The sequence below is a fragment of the Platalea leucorodia genome (genome assembly GCF_965183815.1).
Source record: "Platalea leucorodia genome assembly, chromosome: 6".
Lineage (NCBI taxonomy): Eukaryota > Metazoa > Chordata > Aves > Pelecaniformes > Threskiornithidae > Platalea > Platalea leucorodia.
The window spans coordinates 59,691,278-59,709,565 of record NC_138828.1 but is presented as its reverse complement, the minus strand read 5'-3'; the positions used below and the strand labels follow the sequence as shown (position 1 = coordinate 59,709,565).

Below are 18,288 nucleotides of genomic sequence, written 5' to 3'. Positions count from 1 at the left end.
AATTGCCAGTTATTCTCATGCTTTAGTTTCATAATAATAATAAAAAAAGAACCTGCATACTTTTAAACTTAGGCATATGTTTATTAGGCACTCTGTTAATTAAGGATTGAAACAGTGCCCTCATATTCAGCACTATTTATTTTGAAAAAAGAAAAAAACCACCAAAACCCCCAAAATTGCATTGGTATGTATTCACTTTTTCTTTTTGAATGTTCAAATGTTCTTTTTCTCGGTGCGAGTGAAAAAAACCCAGTTGTCTTCATTCCCTGGTAAGCACATTTTCTTTCTACAGTCAAATGTCATGTTCTCTCACATCCTTTCACTTTTTCTTGGTCATTAATTCTGTTGCAAGGAAAAAGAAGTGCACACTCCACTATAGAGCAAAGCGGGTCCGACTGATGCTGTCTCTCTCCCCTGACCTTTCTGTAGCGCTAGTCATTAATATGACTATACCGCTAAGTCTTCTGTTTCAGGGGATTGGGGAATTGCATGGCAATAGCATATTGAGCTTCCCACCTCTAGCTGGTAAGCTTGGTACTGCTTAAAAATGGTTACAGTTACAAAGATTGTTAGAAAATATAGTTATTTACTAGCAATAACTCATTCTTTCTCTGCAAGCTGCAGAGAAGAAGCTGTGTGCCAAATTATAGCTGATTAACATTTTTCAGGTGAAACAGTAGTCAAAACGTGGCCATTTTTCAACCTTTTTTTGGTTGTCAAAACATTTCCCCATGTTCAGTGCTTTGAAAATAGTTGTTAGAAATATAACAAAACAGCCATTTTTTCACTTAAGTTTTGACTTTTTCTTTAGGACTTTATTGGCTCTCACTGTTGGTGAGCATTGGTGGTGTAATTACTGTTTGGTTTTTTTTTTCAGAATTGAGAAATGTTGCTTGGAGAATTTGTTTCTGAATTCAACAGCATGGGAACTTCTGGTTTAAAAGCAAATTAAACACCTCTTCAGAAAACCTTGCTTGCTAGCCACAAGACAGGCTATTTTTAGCCACAGCTGGAGTGAAGGAAGGGTAACTGCACATCCCATAAGATCACCAGTTCCTATCTCTGCTAGACATCTGTCCTTGCTCTTCTACTCCTAACAGCTCTCTGCAGCCTGGGTGCTGAGAGCAGAGAGCACCGCTATGGTGGTATAGAAGAGATACATTCAGTGCATGTAAGTTACTGCATGTAAGCAAATCTCCTCCTCTTTCATTACATGGTCTCTATAGAGCTCAAGTGGAAGACAAGAATGACCTCCTAAAGGATAGAAGGGGGGTGGCTGGGATAATATGTCCCTTGAAAAGGAATGGCTCCATTACTGGCTTGAAAATAGCTTCTGCTCTTGATGCCCTAGAAGTAGAATAATGATTTCTGACGTCTGAACCTAACTCCTCTACCTAGCATTGCTACAGATTTCAGATAAGGGAACATTGCTGTGATATGTCTATATACGTATCAAGATACCAGCACCCCCGCATCCTACTTGAGTGAGCCCTGAGGCTTTTATAGCGTGACTAATCTCACTTACTTTGACAGTCATTAGGCTGAGATAGCCTGACTTCTACATTTTTCTTCAAAAGCTGTAACTGGCTGTCTCAATGCGTTAGCTGTGGGCAAGCCGAAGTGGTGCTGCTTTTAATAGCTGGCCCACGTAACCATACCCCTCAAGTATTCCCGAGACACTTCAGAAAACACGGTGATATTTCTGACTGGGGTGAAGAACAAGGCAGTGCTGGTCAAATCCCAGAAATATTTATTCAGAAATAAATCATAAAATGTCGACTGTCAGAGCCTGCAGCTCCCAACCCAAAACAGCCCAGAATGATCCCTCCCTCCCAGATATGAAAGGATGCTAAAAAGAAGCAGGGCAAAAGGAAGAAGAAAAGCAGCACATTTCCCCCTGATTAAACCAACCAAAACACGCTTTGTGGGTTTTACAGGTCTGTCTTAATTTGCTGATGTGGGCAACGGGACGGGGCTCTGCAGCCAGAGGAGGAGCGGAGACTTGGCGGGATCCTCCCCGGGGCGTGGGGCTGGGGCTGAGGCACATCCCGGCGCTCCCGCCAGCTGTCCCGGGCTGGGAGACGTGCGTGGCTTGGCAGGTGACAGGGATGTGTGTGGCTTGGCAGGTGACAGGGATGCGTGTGGCTTGGCAGGTGGCTCTCTCAGCAAGGCAGTTGCAGGGAGGGCTTTCTCAACAACCAGCCAAGAATAAGGACATAGTTTTAGAGAGCAGCATACAGGGTTTTATTCAACACAGTCCTTATGTTCTTAATGAAGCAACTCACGGTGCTAAACTGTGTGCAATTTAGATGGTAATTTTTTTTATTTTTATTTTTAAAGGGAACTCTGCTTGCACCAGGCTGTTGTTAGAAGCTTGTAACGCAATTTAGCCTTTATGATCTTTGGAATTCAAGACAATATTTAATGAAGAGCCAGGGTGAAATAACCAATCCGGACAGTTACATCAAGCAAGATATGAGCTGAGCCTATTTATTATTACCCTAGTCAAGATAGAAGTGTGACATTATTTAGGAGTGTTTGGAAGAGCCAGTCTCTATTCGGACTCTAGTAGCTAAGCCAAAGTCCCAGGGCTTTACTAACATCGGTAGTGCCCACCTGAAATGGTAATATGATTGGCCCTCATGCTAGAGCTTCATGGGTCACTGACTTGTTTTATACTCTAAAGGAACCCCAAAAGTATCATAGTAAAAGTATCATCAAAAAAAGCCCGAACCCAGAAAACCGAGTGTAGTAAAATTACTAGTAGGAACTATAAATCTGTTTAAGGACATTTTAATATCTATTTTTACAATCAATCGATTTGCAGAGATAATTTCTGCATGTATGGATGCAATGATTTCAGAAGTCATTTAAGAAAAATTGCTTGATCTTGCAGCTGAGGAGTACTATAATGTGCTCTCCCCATAGGTTTGCTGTGGGGACAGTGAGCCTGGTAAATAATAACACCTTAAACTACAATGAAATCATCTTCTCTGCCTGTTATATGACTTCATTACCTTCATTAGTTTTAATACTAAGCTTTATAAACAACAGCAATCAGAGCAATAGCCATATGAGCTTTTAAAAACAGTGTTTTTCATTCAAAATTAGTGATGACACATCACCTGGAAGCTGGAAGGCTTCAGCTAAGAATAAATAATAAGCAAAGTCAGCACAGGTACTTTGCAGGAACGTTACCCAACAAAGAACAGTCTAAAAGTGAGATACTCAGAGCCATCGGATGTCCTCAGACTGCAGATGAAGGATGCTCACCAACAGTCTGCATGGCATTTTTTCCTGTACTCTTAATTATTTGTGGGTTTAACTTAAAGTAAATGACATAAATAGATGCAAATGAATCTGCTAGCATGTCAAGTCCTTTAAGGATGTGGTTGCACAGATGTAACCTTCACAAAAGGGAAGCAGAGCAAAGGTTTTTGTCTCTCTGGGTCAGAGCAACCCAGTTCACCTCCACTAGAGTCACATCACATTCTGTAAACTGCATCAGAATTTCATAGAAAGCAAAAACCAAGGCCAAAGAAGTCAGTTAAGACCTCAGCAGTTCATAGGAAAACTGCCCATGTATCTTCAAGCTTTCAAGGTTGGCTGTGTTGGCAAGAGCAGTACCGAAACCTGCCTCTGATTTTTATTTGGCACAAGTGAGATAAATCCACTTGAGTGAGTGAAATGCCGTTTATCCACACAAAAATAAACCAACCCCATACGCACTTTCAAGTAAATACTTAAGCCCTTACAGGATATTTCTTGCAGGATGGGGCAATTTGGGATTCAACTAAAGAGAAGGGTAGTTGTGCCTGTTTGATGGGAACAGTTGCCATCATAGAATCATGGAATCATAGAATGTCCTGAGTTGGAAGGGACCCACAAGGATCATCGAGTCCAACTCCTGCCCCTGCATAGGACAACCCCAAAATTCACACCATATGTCTGAGGGCGTTGTCCAAATGCTTCTTGAATGGTGTCAGGCTTGGCGCCATGACTACCTCCCTGGGGAGCCTGTTCCAGTGCTCCACTGCCCTCTGGGTGAAGAACCTTTTCCTAATGTCCAGCCTAAACCTCCCCTGGCATAGCTTCCTGCCGTTCCCTTGGGGATTGCACAACAGGGGAGCAGAGAGTAGCCTGTGCCTAAAGGGGGAGCAGCCTCTGCCTAAAGGGGGAGCAGCCTCTGCCTAAAGGGGGACACCAAGGCAAACTTTTTATTAACAATCCCAGCACTAGAGATGCAACGCAGGAGAAATAAACCCAGGTCAAAATCTTGCTGATGCCTGTGGACTGGGAGCTCCCCTAGTTTCACCACAGAAGAATGTCTCTGCGGTTCCTGCAGCAGCTTAATATCTAAAATTAATAAATAAATAAAATAAAAATATCTGAAATTAATAAATATATCAGAATGATTTTTTTCAGACCTCTTTTTTTTTGGAAGCTGGTGATTTAATTAGCAAAATCAACGTTCTTATCAACTGTGATACATTTCCTTAGCAGTTCCTACCAAATGTGGCCTTCCTGCAGATCTGGCAGGAGGGATCTGTTGTCTCTGTGCCCTCTGCACCTGAGGACAGCTGAACGTACCATGCCGACCTCACGGAGCTCCTGCTCCAAGCCTCATCCTGGTCAACAAAGAGATTCCTTTTGACCTTCCTGGAAGCTGGATTAGGCCTTTAAAAGCCATACATTTTAAAACATTCCATGGAGGCTATGTTTGCTCTAAAACCACAGTGAAGTAAATGCAATACTATATTAATATTTAACATTGGCCTATAAAAACTAGGAACTCAGAGTCAGGACAGCTGGTACAAGTTTAATTCACATCATCATTTCAAAACGAAAATGCAGAAGAGGACAGACTATCACATCTTCACGTTCGAAATCTGTTTTCTTTAATATCCAATTTTGTTATTTCTATACCTACACCTGTTAAATAGCCATGAAAAATATTTGCATTTATACAATTTTTTGATTTGCTTTTCCTATCTGGTAGTACTGGTTATACTTAAGGAAATCAAAATAGAGAAAAAAGGGTCAGAGGGGAAAAAAAAAAGAGAATAGATTAGTTAAAAGAAAAACAAACACAAATATTGTGCTTGTGGACTGTATTTAGGGGTTGGCCAGGAGTCTAAGGTCTTGATAGATGGTTCTGGGCGCACAGTTTTATTGCTGGTACACAGCACACTTTGTTCCTTTTGTTTCACTAAACCTGCCAACTTCGGAAATTACTGACACGGGCATTCAAAATCTTTGACAAGTGGTCAGACGCCGATATACATATTCATACCCCAGCGGTAAATGATAGCAGGAAGTTTCGGATGCAGTAAAAATGAATTCTTTAGTTCAGCCCAACTTTAATATAGCGCTGGTTTCATAAGCACTTTTACTGTTACAGCAGGAGCGCCTCTCAGAGAGCACGCTGGGGAGACATCATTTAAAGAAAAGTTGCTTTGCTTAAACCAGAAGTCCAAATCTGCTCAGTTCATTTAAAATATTTTTTTTTTCTCTAGAATAAATGAATAAGCAGTTCCTTTTGTGGTTTTCCTGATGCTTGGTGACTTGCTATTATTCTTCCAGCAGAAAAAGGATCAGACACTCATATGAACAGATGCGTCCCTCCTCCTCAGCCCCACACTCACCCACTCCCTTTGGAAAATAAAGGTGACAGGCCTGGTGTTTGACTAAAAGAGGTGATAAATCTTCTGGGGATATACTGCTAGGTCTTTGCACATAAAAAGTATTGAGGAAAGGAAACAGGTTAAAAAGCAACGAGTCTTAGTAATAAATCATACGCTGTGCTTGTGTTTCTAACTCTCAGAAGCGCAGGGCTCCTTTAATAAACGGCCAATGCAAGAAACCTTTCCGCTGCGGGCGCCAGGCTAGCGGGCAGGCAAGGGGCGCAGGGAGGTGTGCCGGCAGGGACGGCGCCCGCATTTCAGCTCAGCCGGTTTTGCACGGCGGCTGAACGCCCGAGCGGCCGGCAGGGAGGAGCCCCCGAAAGGCGCAGGCTGCTCCGGCCGCAGACCCCGCTGCCCCCAGGCTCGTCCCCGTGCGACTCACAGGGCCGGGACGGAGCGGGACCGGCCCAGCCCCGGGGGCCGGGGGCGGGCAGCGACGCGCGGCCGGAGCGGGCACGAAGCCGCCGCGGCGGAGGGGCGCGGGCAGCGGCGGGGGCCGCGGCGGCAGGTGAGCGGGGCGGCCCCGCGGGGGCGCGGCTGCGGGGGCCGGGGGGAGCTGCCCCCACCCCCGGGCGCGGCGCAGGAGGCCCCGCTCCGCACCGGGGCCGCCCCCTGCCTGCCCCGGTGGGGCGGGCGGGCAGCCGGCCGGCGGCGGCGGCGGCGGCGGGGCGATGGCGGGGCGGCGGCGGGCGCTGCTGCTGCGCTGCCTCCTGCTGGGACTGCTGGGCGGCGGCGGCGGGGGCCAGCCCGGCGGCGGCGAGTACTGCCACGGCTGGGTGGACGGGCAGGGCGGCTACCACGAGGGCTTCCAGTGCCCCGAGGGCTTCGACACGGCGGCCGCCACCATCTGCTGCGGCTCCTGCGCGCTGCGCTACTGCTGCGCCGCCGCCGAGGCCCGCCTGGAGCAGGGCGGCTGCACCAACGACCGGGAGCCCCCGGACCCGGGAGTCACCGCCCGTGAGTGCCCGGCCCGCGGGTCCCGGGGCGGGCGGGAGCCGGCCCCCGAGGAGCATCCCCCGGCCGGAGCCCGGCGGCCGCCCCCGCGGCGGCTGCGGGGCTCCCTGGCCCGGCCCGGCCCGGCGCGGCCCGGCGGGTGGGCAGGAGCGGGCGCGGCTCCAGGTGCGCACCGGGAGGAGGCGCCGGGGGTGCGGGGCCGCGGGCGGCGGGTCCCGGCTGCCCGAGCGGCCCCGCGGCGGGCGGCAGAGCGGGCGCCCGGGGGTGCGGTCGGTGTCCTCACTGCACGGTCAAAAGGGGCCCCAGCAGCTGGATCCATCCGAACTGGAAGGCGCATTCGTATTTTAAGTTTGCATGGGCAAACGTAACTGTGTCTGTTTCAGTTTGTTGTTCCCGGAGGTGCGGCTGGGCTCCGGTGCTCTGCAGGCACAGCCCCACCGAGCGAGGGGCCGTCAGGTTTTCAAACAAAAGAAATCCGGCAGCGCACACGGAGACTAGTTTCCCAAGTCACACATTCTGCCCTTATTTTCCACGCGACCTAACAGCATCTGCAGCATTTGAGCTTTGCCTGCAGATTCAAGCTGTTAGATTGGACAGCCCCGACGGTTTTGGGGGATGAGGGAGGGGGAGAGGAGTGCGATTCTTGAGCAAAACCTAACTAGAACCAGCAAACGGGACACGGTGTAGACAGCTTTTACCATTGGTAACTATTAAAACTGTCAACAGAAGGAAATTTTGGCTGGTACATACAGGGTTTAACTTTAATTTTGTTCTAATGGTAATAGTCGGAAGCTCTGTCTGCTGAGCAGCTCCGCGCGTTACTGGGACTGAAGCGATGGGGGGCTTCATAAACTGTATGGAGTTTATTTCTACGCAGCAGACCTGTTACTTCAGTAGGCTAACGTGCGCGGATTTTCTTATTCTTTCTTCTCCCAGAACCAATCTACGTTCCATTCCTCATTGTTGGATCAATATTTATTGCCTTCATTATCGTGGGCTCTCTGGTAGCGGTTTATTGTTGCACATGTTTAAGACCTAAACAACCGTCGCAGCCAATACGATTTTCTCTGCGGAGCTACCAGACCGAGACTCTTCCCATGATACTGGCCTCGACGAGCTTCAGGACGCCGTCGAGGCAGTCCAGTACCGCGACAAGTTCCAGTTCGACTGGCGGCTCCGTTCGCAGGTTCTCCTTTCCCCGGGCAGAGCCAGGGTGCCTTGTGGCATCGCCGCCTCCACCGTACACATCTGGCTGCTTCCAGACAGCCCATGCAGTCCACCTGACCCAGCCGTCGGGATTTCTGGTGTCGCCGCCGTACTTCGGGTACCCTCTCCAGCCGGAGCCTGCCCTGGCTGGGAAGAGCTGCTCCGATTTTAGTCAGAGCTGAAAGGAGTTGTCAAGAAATAACGCAGCCTTCGGAAGCGCAGGGACCGCTGCTGTTGGGTGTCACGCTGACATGCTCTGGGGCTGCAGGAGGCAGAACCGTTCCCGTGGGTGAGTTGCCCTTGAAAAGCGCAAGGTCTCATTTGGGATCTCATTTCCCAAGCTTGGGTCACACTTACAAATGAATTGTAAAATATTCCAAACTTAGTTGCTCTAAAAACTGACTGCTCTGATCACTCAGTCTAATTCATGCAGAACGTGTTCAGAGACAAGTAGAAAAAATGTTTTGGGATAAAGGTACTCATTTCACAGCGTTATAAATGACATTTTAACCCTAAATGCTATTAACGTGGTTAACAAACGGTGGCTGTGTTCCACTGGTAATAATCAGACTAGTTCTGTAGAGCAGCAGTAAGCCTGAGAAGTGAGAGAGGAGTCGTATTTACTAAAGAGGATCCTGAAGACAGCTGACTGCTTCCCACTTCCATGAGCAATGAAAATAAGAGGAAGAATTTTCCTACAGGTGTCAAAATGCATAGGGTTTTTAAAATACACATAATATACCTGAACTTACACTGCGTATTTGTATTAGTAAACTTTAACGACGATAGATAAAACTAGTACTAATTAGGCTAATTGAAAATGAGCCAGTCCCAAGCAGCCAAATAATTATCTCTGAGAAAAGCAGAATGTATTCAGCAATATCACTAATAACTTCTCCGCATAAAATTCTAAAAATGGTGTTATATTAAAGCATTTTTCAGAAGGCGATATTTATTGTTGACTTTTTGCTCAGCCACCTGTAAGTTGGACAAACTGATCATAAAGTTCTATTTGTAAAATTAGTCGTGTATAAAATGTAAAGACAAGCTTGTAATTTAAAATGTATTTACAGCATTGACAACACTAATTATTTAGTAGTCACACCAAAAAAAGCATTATCAATAAACTGTGTGGTTGAAATGTTGTGTCATCTGGATGTCTCTGTACAGATAGTGTTTGATGAGCCAGTTTTCATTTTGATGGTCTAACTATACTGTATTTTTTCCTGTTAAAAATAGTTAATTTTGCTTTTGTAAGTGATTGACATCTTTAACTGCACTTGTTGTGCAGATTTAATATAATATAAAATTCTGACTATATAGCAAACTAATAGATTAATGTCTTTTATATGTAACTGTGGTAAAAATGTGGTAAAAACTACGCTGATGAGTTGGGCATTTTAATTTAAAACATCCTGCCCTAGGAATAAATGTTGTTTGCCCTTCTACATTCCTTCACCCAAGTAAACCAACAAACCAAAGGGAAGACGAAAAAACCGCATATAAACCAAACACATGCAGCAAGCAAATGGAAAATACTCAAGAAAAAATGCAGTCATTAAAGGGCTTCTCTGTATACTTCTTTTTGTGAACAAACGAAGTCATTCTGTGTGTCAGAATCTACAGCGCCAGAGGCTGAACTGTCCTGTTTTATCAGCCCTGAACTCCCTGGGTATAGGATCTGTTGAAGTACATTATAGCCGACCTATTTTACAAGTCCTAGCGTATCGGTGCATATTCAGATTACAGCACTTCTATTCTGACTTAGAGCGTACTCTGGATTGTAGAAAAGCTTCATTGGTTCTTCCTCAAGAGTTGAATAGAATTTTTTTTCGTAGCAAATATCTAACAATTAGTATCTTAGCATTTATGAAAAAAATATTTTGAAATAATCCTATTAATATGCTTTTTATTGCATAACTAACATTACAATCCAATAGATATTACTGCTGGAAATGCAGTTTCTAAGCGGAAAGACCGCTTAAGTTGTATACAATGATGCTTTAAGTAATAAGCTTTAGCTTGAATGTTGTAATAGTTAATTACAAACCAAAATAATGATACACAGTAGTGTATGTTTTATTAAAATCTAAAAAGTAGATTTCGAGTACTTGGGAAATGACTTGAAAGGTAAGTGTTTTGGCTTGCGATTTTTAAGAAACAGTCTTCAAGGAAGGGGCAGGTAAATTTTTGCCCACCTTTGATGATGTTTCATAGGACTCTTTTTCACTGCACATTTTGAATGGATAAGAAATACGGGAGTGTTCATCAAGTAACTTTTTAGAAACATCATTTAATATTGCAACAGATATCAGCTCTGTTTGGAAAGCGTCCTGCGAGATCTGCTGATCATTCCTGCATACAGCAGAAACAGGAAAACAGTTAAACTATTTTTTAAAAGTGTAAGTCTTCAAGTAGTAGAAATTTTTTTTATCTAGTAAACCAAGGCAACAGAGACCCTTCTGGAAGCAGAAAGGTGATCAATTCTAGTTAAGCAGGTGCGATTTTACATTCCTGTGAAGAGTGAGTAGTCGCCAGAGCCGCTGACAGAGGTGGTGGGTACCGAAGGGCCGTGTTTCCCTCGGGGGAGGCTGTGCGCAGAGACGGCGGGAGCTGGACGCGGTTACTGCCTGGCGACGCTTGGCAGCGAGCACCGAACAGGCCAGGCTGCCTCGCTGTAGTGGTCTCTCTGGGCTCTACAGTCAGATTTATTAATGTTTTAACACGGGTGGATTTTTGCTACGCTTGCGTACAGGCTTACTGATTTTAATGATTATTTGGCCTCAGCAGAGGCTGTGCGTTTCGCCATGTAGTGCGAAACTCGGCCTCGCAGGGAAGACCCCTCGGAGCTGCTTCCTTTCCTCCCCTGATGCTGCGTAATAGGTTTGACCTCATAAAATGCTTGAAGAGCTTGACACACAGGAGTAATTTCATTCAATCAGACTTATATAAGTCTATAAGTTTATAGAGTGCAAACACTTGACAGACTGGTGGCCAGAGTGTAACAAATCCTGCAGATGGGGGTCTAAGGCTGGGAAGGATTAGGTGTAGTTAAAATAGCTGCGCTGGGTTGCCTGTAAAGCAGGTGAGGGGGGGATTATGCATCATCTGCAAATAGATAGACAAAGAAGAATCTATACATTCAGAAGAATCTATAAATCATTGTTCATGTAGCTACAGTGGCAGTGACCTATATAGCTGAAGGGAGGTGGCCAGAACACAAGCCCACGGACTGAAACGCTTGTGGCCTGTGCCCGTAGTTTTTCACCCAGTGGATTCAGGGTGCAGGTGAGAATGTCGAACGTTGAAAAGGACCTATTGGCACTAGATGCTCCGATGACTTATAGAAAATAGTCATTTTCCTAAAGCCCGCAGACAGAATACAAATGGCATTCTGATACACAGTTTTAATGACTAATGGAACAGTTTGAAGGGCCAGAGGTATGCTTGAACTAAAAGAAATTGCTTGCTAGCAGAAGTGATGTTTACACAGTACTTGCTTTACTGCCATGCTTGTTTTTTAACACGGTAGGTTTAACTATTTCTTTTGTAATACTGGAGTTAGTTCATACTCATTTTACTAGAGTGACACCAATCTAAAATAAATCAAAATTATTGTAATTCACACACATTATGCACAAAATGCTTTGATTGCCATTAACGTAATAGCACGTCCGGAACCCAAGCCTTCTGTGGGCAAAGAATAACAGTGGCATGAATTAGATCAGCCATTTGTTTTGTGTTTCTACACTTTGGGTTTCAGTGTGCATCTCCAAAATGCATCAAAAGTCTTCAGTGCTAGGAAAAACTTTACACATACTTGCAAGAATGTCTGAAGGATTTTATTTGAAACTAGGTAAGCGGTACGGTATATAGTTATGTGAGACCATGGATTATTTGTAATACTAATCCCACTGGAACTTAAAAAAAAGTGGCAATTTCAAAGTTACTTTGTCACTACTGTTCAGTTAAAGCTTGACAGTAACATTAAGGATATGGAGTCAATTTTTGGTGCTGTTTTTCTGCATATTGCGATGCGCTGTGTGGAGCTGAAATCCTCTGAACACAGCTTCTGCCTTTGAGGGACCTGCTGCTCCACAATACTCACGTAAACAGGTTTTGATTCGCAATTGCATTGAGGCTGTAATTCCATGCTACGCTGTCTTCATTAGCAAAGGCAGAATAAGAAATGCCTTTCCCTTCTTTTTATTGTCTCCATCTACGACTTGTGCAAATTCAGGGGGCTGTGGTGTAAAGCAGGTTAGTGAAATCATTTAGCTTAAAAATAACATTTGCTGTAAGAAAGGAGGGAAAGGATTTGCAAGGGAGCCTGGATCATTATAAACTGGATTATAACCTGAATAATTTCAATGGCCTCATGACTGCCAGCGTAATAGAGGTGGTGACACACCATGAAGTGGAATCTCCTTAAACCAGCTCTACCATTAAAGACTGGGTATCGTGAAACTAACCGCGTGAAAGATGCATCTATTATCCAACCTGCCTTGACAGAACACAAAATCCACAAAATAAATTAGTTGTCTAGTGTATATAAAGAATCAACCATGTATCTACAACCAAAACAGTTTAGGTTTGGATAGATTGATTTTTATTCAGTGGGTGGGCACTGTTAGGGGAAAGAAATACCTGCTACTACCACAGCCAGAGGATACAGTATTTATCACTGTCTTCTGAAAAATGAGATGTTTCCTTATTCCTGCTCTACCAGTCTTGTACTGCATGCTTCTCTTTCAAAATACGGTATCACCACCAGAACTATGTTAGGGCTCTGCTGCAGATCACTAAATTGCAGACTCCCGTGCTCCCCCCCCTTTTTTTTTTTAAATTTTGTTCTTTTTTTTTGTTTGTTTTTGTTCTTGTAAACTCTTTCTGGACTTCACATGAGAACTGAAAAAGACATCTCAAAATAGGTGTTTAAAAAAACCTTAAAACCATGTTCTACTTTTTCAGTTTACCTAATAATATAAGAATTCTTTAGTATTTGTGAAATGCTATTTCTGATATGTCTAATTTTAAAGAATTCAGAACCAAGAGTGATGGGATATACGCTTTCCTTTGAAAGTAATCCCTAGCAATTGCAACCAATCAATTCAACAAAGTTTCTTCATTTAATGGCAAAGTTTATTCATTTTTTAACAATTAAAAGACAAAACATTTAAAATTTGCAGTTCAAAACATGCACATTCACCAAATGCCAAATGACATGTAACACTGCATAGAACTGAATGTGTTACTAAAAGAGAATAACTATTTATAAAACACAGTGCATTTAACATCCAGTTAAAACTAAACCTGAGAAACTACCATAAACACCGAGTCAAAAAGTCTTCATTCATGCAGCTTCATAATTTCCACAACAGTTTCAGCAGTAATGGCTTAGTGGAGCTCTAAAACCTCACTTTACCTTGAATGCAAATTTTGCTATTACAGACCGACCGCTTTCTGCAGCGGTTCATACATATCAAACACTGAAAATCTTAATGAAAAATTAAGTTGAAGTAGAAAAACAATATTAATGCATTTATGGCTTCTATTCTACAATAAAGAAACACCATAAAATATGATTTTTAAAAAAACTTGTTCTGGTCACAGCTTTGCAATTACAAATCACCCTCTATATGGAAATGCATTCATTTAAGTTAAAGTATTAGCCCTCCAAAGTGCCCAGCTTTGCACATCATTACTCAGATGAGTAGTCCTTATACTCACGAACAGTCCAGTTGAAGCCTATGTGAGTAACGGTTTGCATAAGCAGGAACCAGGTTTGGAATGCTAAAATATTCCTTTGTTTAATAAAGATCTGTTGGTTAACAGCGAGGAAACTGGGGGAGTGAGGGCAGAGGAGGGGAAGGAGAAACTCATCTGTTGAGTTTTGTTACCAGTGAAAACATCCAGTACCAAGAAAGTTGAACTGACAAACTCATTTGCTTACATAGCGCTAGCTTCTCGATATATTATGAGCAGACTTTTAACGAAGGCATTAAAAAACAGGGAACAGCAGCCACCATTGCCTCAGAACACTTAGAAATATTGCCTCATGCAGACAGAATGACAAATTCATCAGAACTACAAGTGCTTTTACACAATACGTAAGAAAAAAGGGAAATAACTTCTCTCCTTAAATTTAACATGTATTCCAAGTTACTCATCATTCAAGATGGGTTTAAATGTAACAAAAGAAGTCTCAAGACACTTAACGCGCATCTTTGTAACACAGTGAATTTTATGGATGCATGTGGACATATAGGAATTTTCAGCTATCTCTTAGTGTTTCAAAATATTTTATTTATCATTTCATACAAATAGAATGATGACTAAGTATAAATCTGTTGCAACTGCTTTGCAAAAATAAGTGTAAAATTAGGAAATGGCAAGAAAAAATTCCAAATACAAATTATCAATAGGTTTGTTAAAATTTGTTTCCTGTTACTTACTCTTTTGAATCATTTATATATATATATGTATATATTTAAAAATAATCAAGCAACAGTATTTATATAAGATATCTGATTTCTAAGTGGCACTGGTTCAACTTTTTGATTGAAATTTTTAATACTAACTTGTAATTGTTATGCAGTGCATATGAAACAGATGGAAAAGTCCATGCGAGTTCTATATTTAATACAAATTTGAATTTTCAAACAATAAGAACAGAGGCATTGTTACGAGCATTTTTGCCTAAACTATTTTTTCTTTAAATAAACATCTGCACAATCCCCTTATTTTAACAAAGATAGGATGTACTAACAGGATGGTAATAGATTATATTACTGTGTACTCAACATGAAAATAAAGTGCATATTGTATACTTCACCTGATTTAAAAGTGGGCACACATAGCTAAGATGATCTTATATTTTAAAATGGAATTGCATGAGCAATCAAAAACCATAGTTAGAATTGCCACATTGTCTTTTTTACTATTTCCAGGAAGCAATATCTTCCAACCACTAATTACCAGACAATAAATAACATACAGTGTGTAGAAAAAGTACAGAGACAGGAGAAAAACTCATCAGAAGTAACAAAAATGAAAAATGCACTTTGTGAAATACTACTTCAAATTCTGTAAAGATGTAAGGATGAAACGCTGTGATAAGACTATCTTAACAACCTTAAATTAGTCTAAATTTAGGATCTTAGAGCTGTTTCAGTTGCTTTCTTCCTTAAGCTAGTTAAACTGGGGATATGCTGTGTGTTATTTTCCACAAACTGTATTACAATGATGGGACAGAATTTTATTTCATGGGAAGAATAAGAGATCATGTAATTTCACATTGTAAATACTTTACAATGCATTCTAGTCCTCACATCCCATCTGCAAAATCAGCAGTTAAACCATTTAGAACAGAAAACCACCAATAATAATTAAAAATTTACCCATAAAAAGAATATGCATGGATGGAGTAGTTTTATATGAGTTAAGTACACTGAAAGATTATAAAGGAGCAACAGTGTCATGGTTAATTTCAGAAATGTTTTGAAGTTGGTCATTGTCCCTTGGATGACAGAAAATAGGGACCCCCATTTTAGGAAAGGGGCATGCCCCCAAATTTTTTCTTGCCTTAGGTCAAGTGATTTGGCCCTCCCATATTGATCCATCTATTTATCTATGCCTGAAATGGCTTTTCTGAAGGCAGTTCTTGTCTGCATGACTGACTGGCAGTACTGTTTCTAGTGGGATACGTTTCCTTTGTCCCTGTGTCTTCTGTTTTCTGTTTAAAGATCACTCCGAGAAAGTGAGAGGAAGACATTGCATAACATGCATATGAAATGCAGACTGCCTTCCCATTGATACGCCTTCCTAAATATGTACTTTCATATAGTCCTTTTGTTGGGCTTTCCATGTGCATTTGTAAGTTTCTCTTAGAATGGAGCGTAAGAAACTTGGATAGTGCAATAAAGTGTTTAGTTAGATGAAAAGCAAGGAGGTAAAGTCACCTTTAGTAAGTATATGACAAATGAAGGAGGGCAGAGAAAAGATGGGATGGGATGACTTGTTACTTTTAAGTTGAAAGTGGATGATTTGGAGAGCAAAGAGGAAATTCTTAATTTAACAGATCATTGGGGATGTCATTGTTCTGCTTTTCCATCTAGTTGATCTCCATTCAAAGAAAAAAAAAAAAAGATCATTTCTAAGTAATGCGCAGAAATTTAATTAAAAATAAAACCAACTGCCACTATAGAAAAATGTATTTTAAATGTAATTATGGTGGCTTTTAAACTCAGAATTAAACATGGACTAAAAAACTGCAAGATTTAACTAAATTCTGGAGTTAAAGTAGCTTTTCTTAGCTTGAAACCTGATGGTTGTTGGGTGGTAAGCTGAGAAATACCAAATATAACTACTTAAAAAAGTTATCACGATCTTCTCATTTAACACCTGCCTCCTTTTTTTTTTTTTTCCCTTAAAGCAGGTGTGTATCTTTTTCTGCAGTCACTTCCTCTCCATTTTTAATTAAAGGTGAGAGTATATAGGTCTTCTGCATGACCAGTAAGTTGTAAAGAGGCTGCTGCAACGTATTTCACACCTTTACAGGAAGTGGCTTTAGTGCAAATAAAGCAGTACATACCACAGACTAGCGAAGGGCATGCTTTGCTCTCTATTTCAATGTATGCATTTCAAATAATTTTAGTATAAAAATGTTGAAAATTTAATTAATTTTAAAAAATACATTAAAACAAACTTTCTTTTGAACCTACAGCATAAGCTAATACTACTAAGCATCGCAAAAATAATTAAAGTTTGCTAAAGGGAAGTAAGGCAGAGCAATTCTTAAAAAATTGAACAGAATAATATGTGTACTCAGTTTTACAAGGTGGCAGCCATTTTCAACATATGCAATACTAAATTAATATAAGGGAAAAGCTTGTATAAGGCCAAAGGTGCAAAGACTTGCAGTTTTGAAAGCAAATGCCATAAAGGCCACTCAAATTAGACCTGCTGTACTGTAAATCTTTCTCCTCAAGTGCGGAGACTCAAGCATGCAGTTCTGAAATCAGGACTGGAGTTAATTTCCTTTCAAATTATTTCTAACAACAGAAAACATTTATGGAACTTCTTTGGCAAACGTTTTTAGGTTAGTTTGACACAAACATCTATAAACATCTTCACTCAAAGTCTTTCTCAAAGAAGGTGAATTAACACCATTAAGTTACTATTTTTTTTTTAGCACTTGTTGAAATCAAAGGCTTGTTATCAACTGTATTTAAATATATTAACACTTAAAAACCTTCACAGATGCTAATGGTCTGTCAATGTAAAGTATGTTTAGCGATCTGACCATTGCCTTCCCAGTATATGACCAGTGTTGATTCAACTTCATTGTAAAATAAGCAAGCTGGCAAGATACAAGGTAAATTCCAATATCTGTTTACAAAGGCTAAGCAAATACTTGTCAAAAAATTTAGAGATGGTGTGTTACAGTATAGTTGCACAGTGCTTATGTCTACTGAATACACAAATCCAAACTTTATGGAACAAGACCATCATAGCTGTTTAAATCTCTGATAACTGGGCCATGGTCGCAGCTCCCAGCAAAGATCTAGTAGTCTGTCTCACAAAAGTAACTACTAAGGCCTAAATATTGAGCAGTCTTCCTTCACCATTCCTCAGGCCTTTGTTTTGTGGTATCGTAAGCTCTTATTACTTCAGACTGGGAAACTATTCCATTTTCATCTTGAGAGAAGGCGTAGCCATCTGCAGGTATAACCAAAATAGAAACCAATTAAGTTTTGATCAGATTTTTTTTGTTAAAGCTTTAATAAAAACAGCTTAACAAAGGTCAATAGAGAGGAATAAACCTCTTTTTAGCAATTAGTAGGTAGAAAACCCATGCCGTTTCTTATATAATTTTGCAATTATAAAATAGCAGAAATAACTCTGTGCAGTATCTTAGAAATGAAGAGAAACCTACCAACAGGCAAAGAACATGGTCTACTGGGTTTAGGATACTGCATCTTTACTATAAACAAATGCAGTGAAAGGTAGAATTTTACTTCTATATTATTAATGGATATTAATTTTTGTCAGCGAACACTTACGAAGCAAGTTTTGCTGCAGAGAGTCAGAGCGATACAAGTTCACATGGTTCTTCTTAAAAACATTCTTCAGTAGTTGGGCTCTTTCAGTTAAGCTAGAAAGAAAGTGGACACGTGAGAAAAATATCTATTTACTAATTACAGTATCCCTTTGTCTCTGAGTCTGTTAAATGGGAATTAATTATTAAATGAGAAGTCTTCATTCTCCTTTTTCTTTTTTAATTGTGCCTGAACTAATTATTAAGGAGATAATTAAAAGTGTGTGCAAGGGCAGACTATGAAGCCCAGATCCCTGGTAATGTTTTTACTTGCCACAATACAGGCAAAACAGCTGTTTGAAGCACTCTTGTGTGCTGACAATACAAATAAATGAATAATATTAT

At 41.4% G+C, this 18,288-nt stretch overlaps 2 protein-coding genes across 7 annotated transcripts in view; one reads left to right on the top strand and one right to left on the bottom strand.

The window, feature by feature from the left end:
• Nucleotides 1–6,355: 6,355 nt before the first annotated feature.
• On the top strand, nucleotides 6,356–8,026 carry SHISA3 (shisa family member 3; the record flags this gene model as incomplete). The annotated part of the gene is made up of 2 exons (XM_082315543.1): nucleotides 6,356–6,641; nucleotides 7,575–8,026. 2 exons carry the CDS (start codon nucleotides 6,356–6,358, stop codon nucleotides 8,024–8,026), a joined length of 738 nt encoding a protein of 245 aa, XP_082171669.1.
• A 4,979-nt stretch (nucleotides 8,027–13,005) lies between these two features.
• ATP8A1 (ATPase phospholipid transporting 8A1) overlaps nucleotides 13,006–18,288 on the bottom strand; it is a 122,674-nt gene continuing 117,391 nt past the window's right edge. For 5 of the 6 annotated variants that reach the window (XM_082316025.1, XM_082316026.1, XM_082316027.1 and 2 more), the window contains 2 exons: nucleotides 17,909–18,000; nucleotides 13,006–17,564 (listed from right to left, as the gene is read on the bottom strand). In XM_082316025.1, coding sequence (XP_082172151.1) covers nucleotides 17,467–17,564; nucleotides 17,909–18,000 — 190 coding nt within the window. In that variant the 3' untranslated portion in view covers nucleotides 13,006–17,466. Of the gene's footprint in view, nucleotides 17,565–17,908; nucleotides 18,001–18,288 lie in introns of those variants that run through there. The other variant, XR_014228618.1, reaches the window with a different exon arrangement.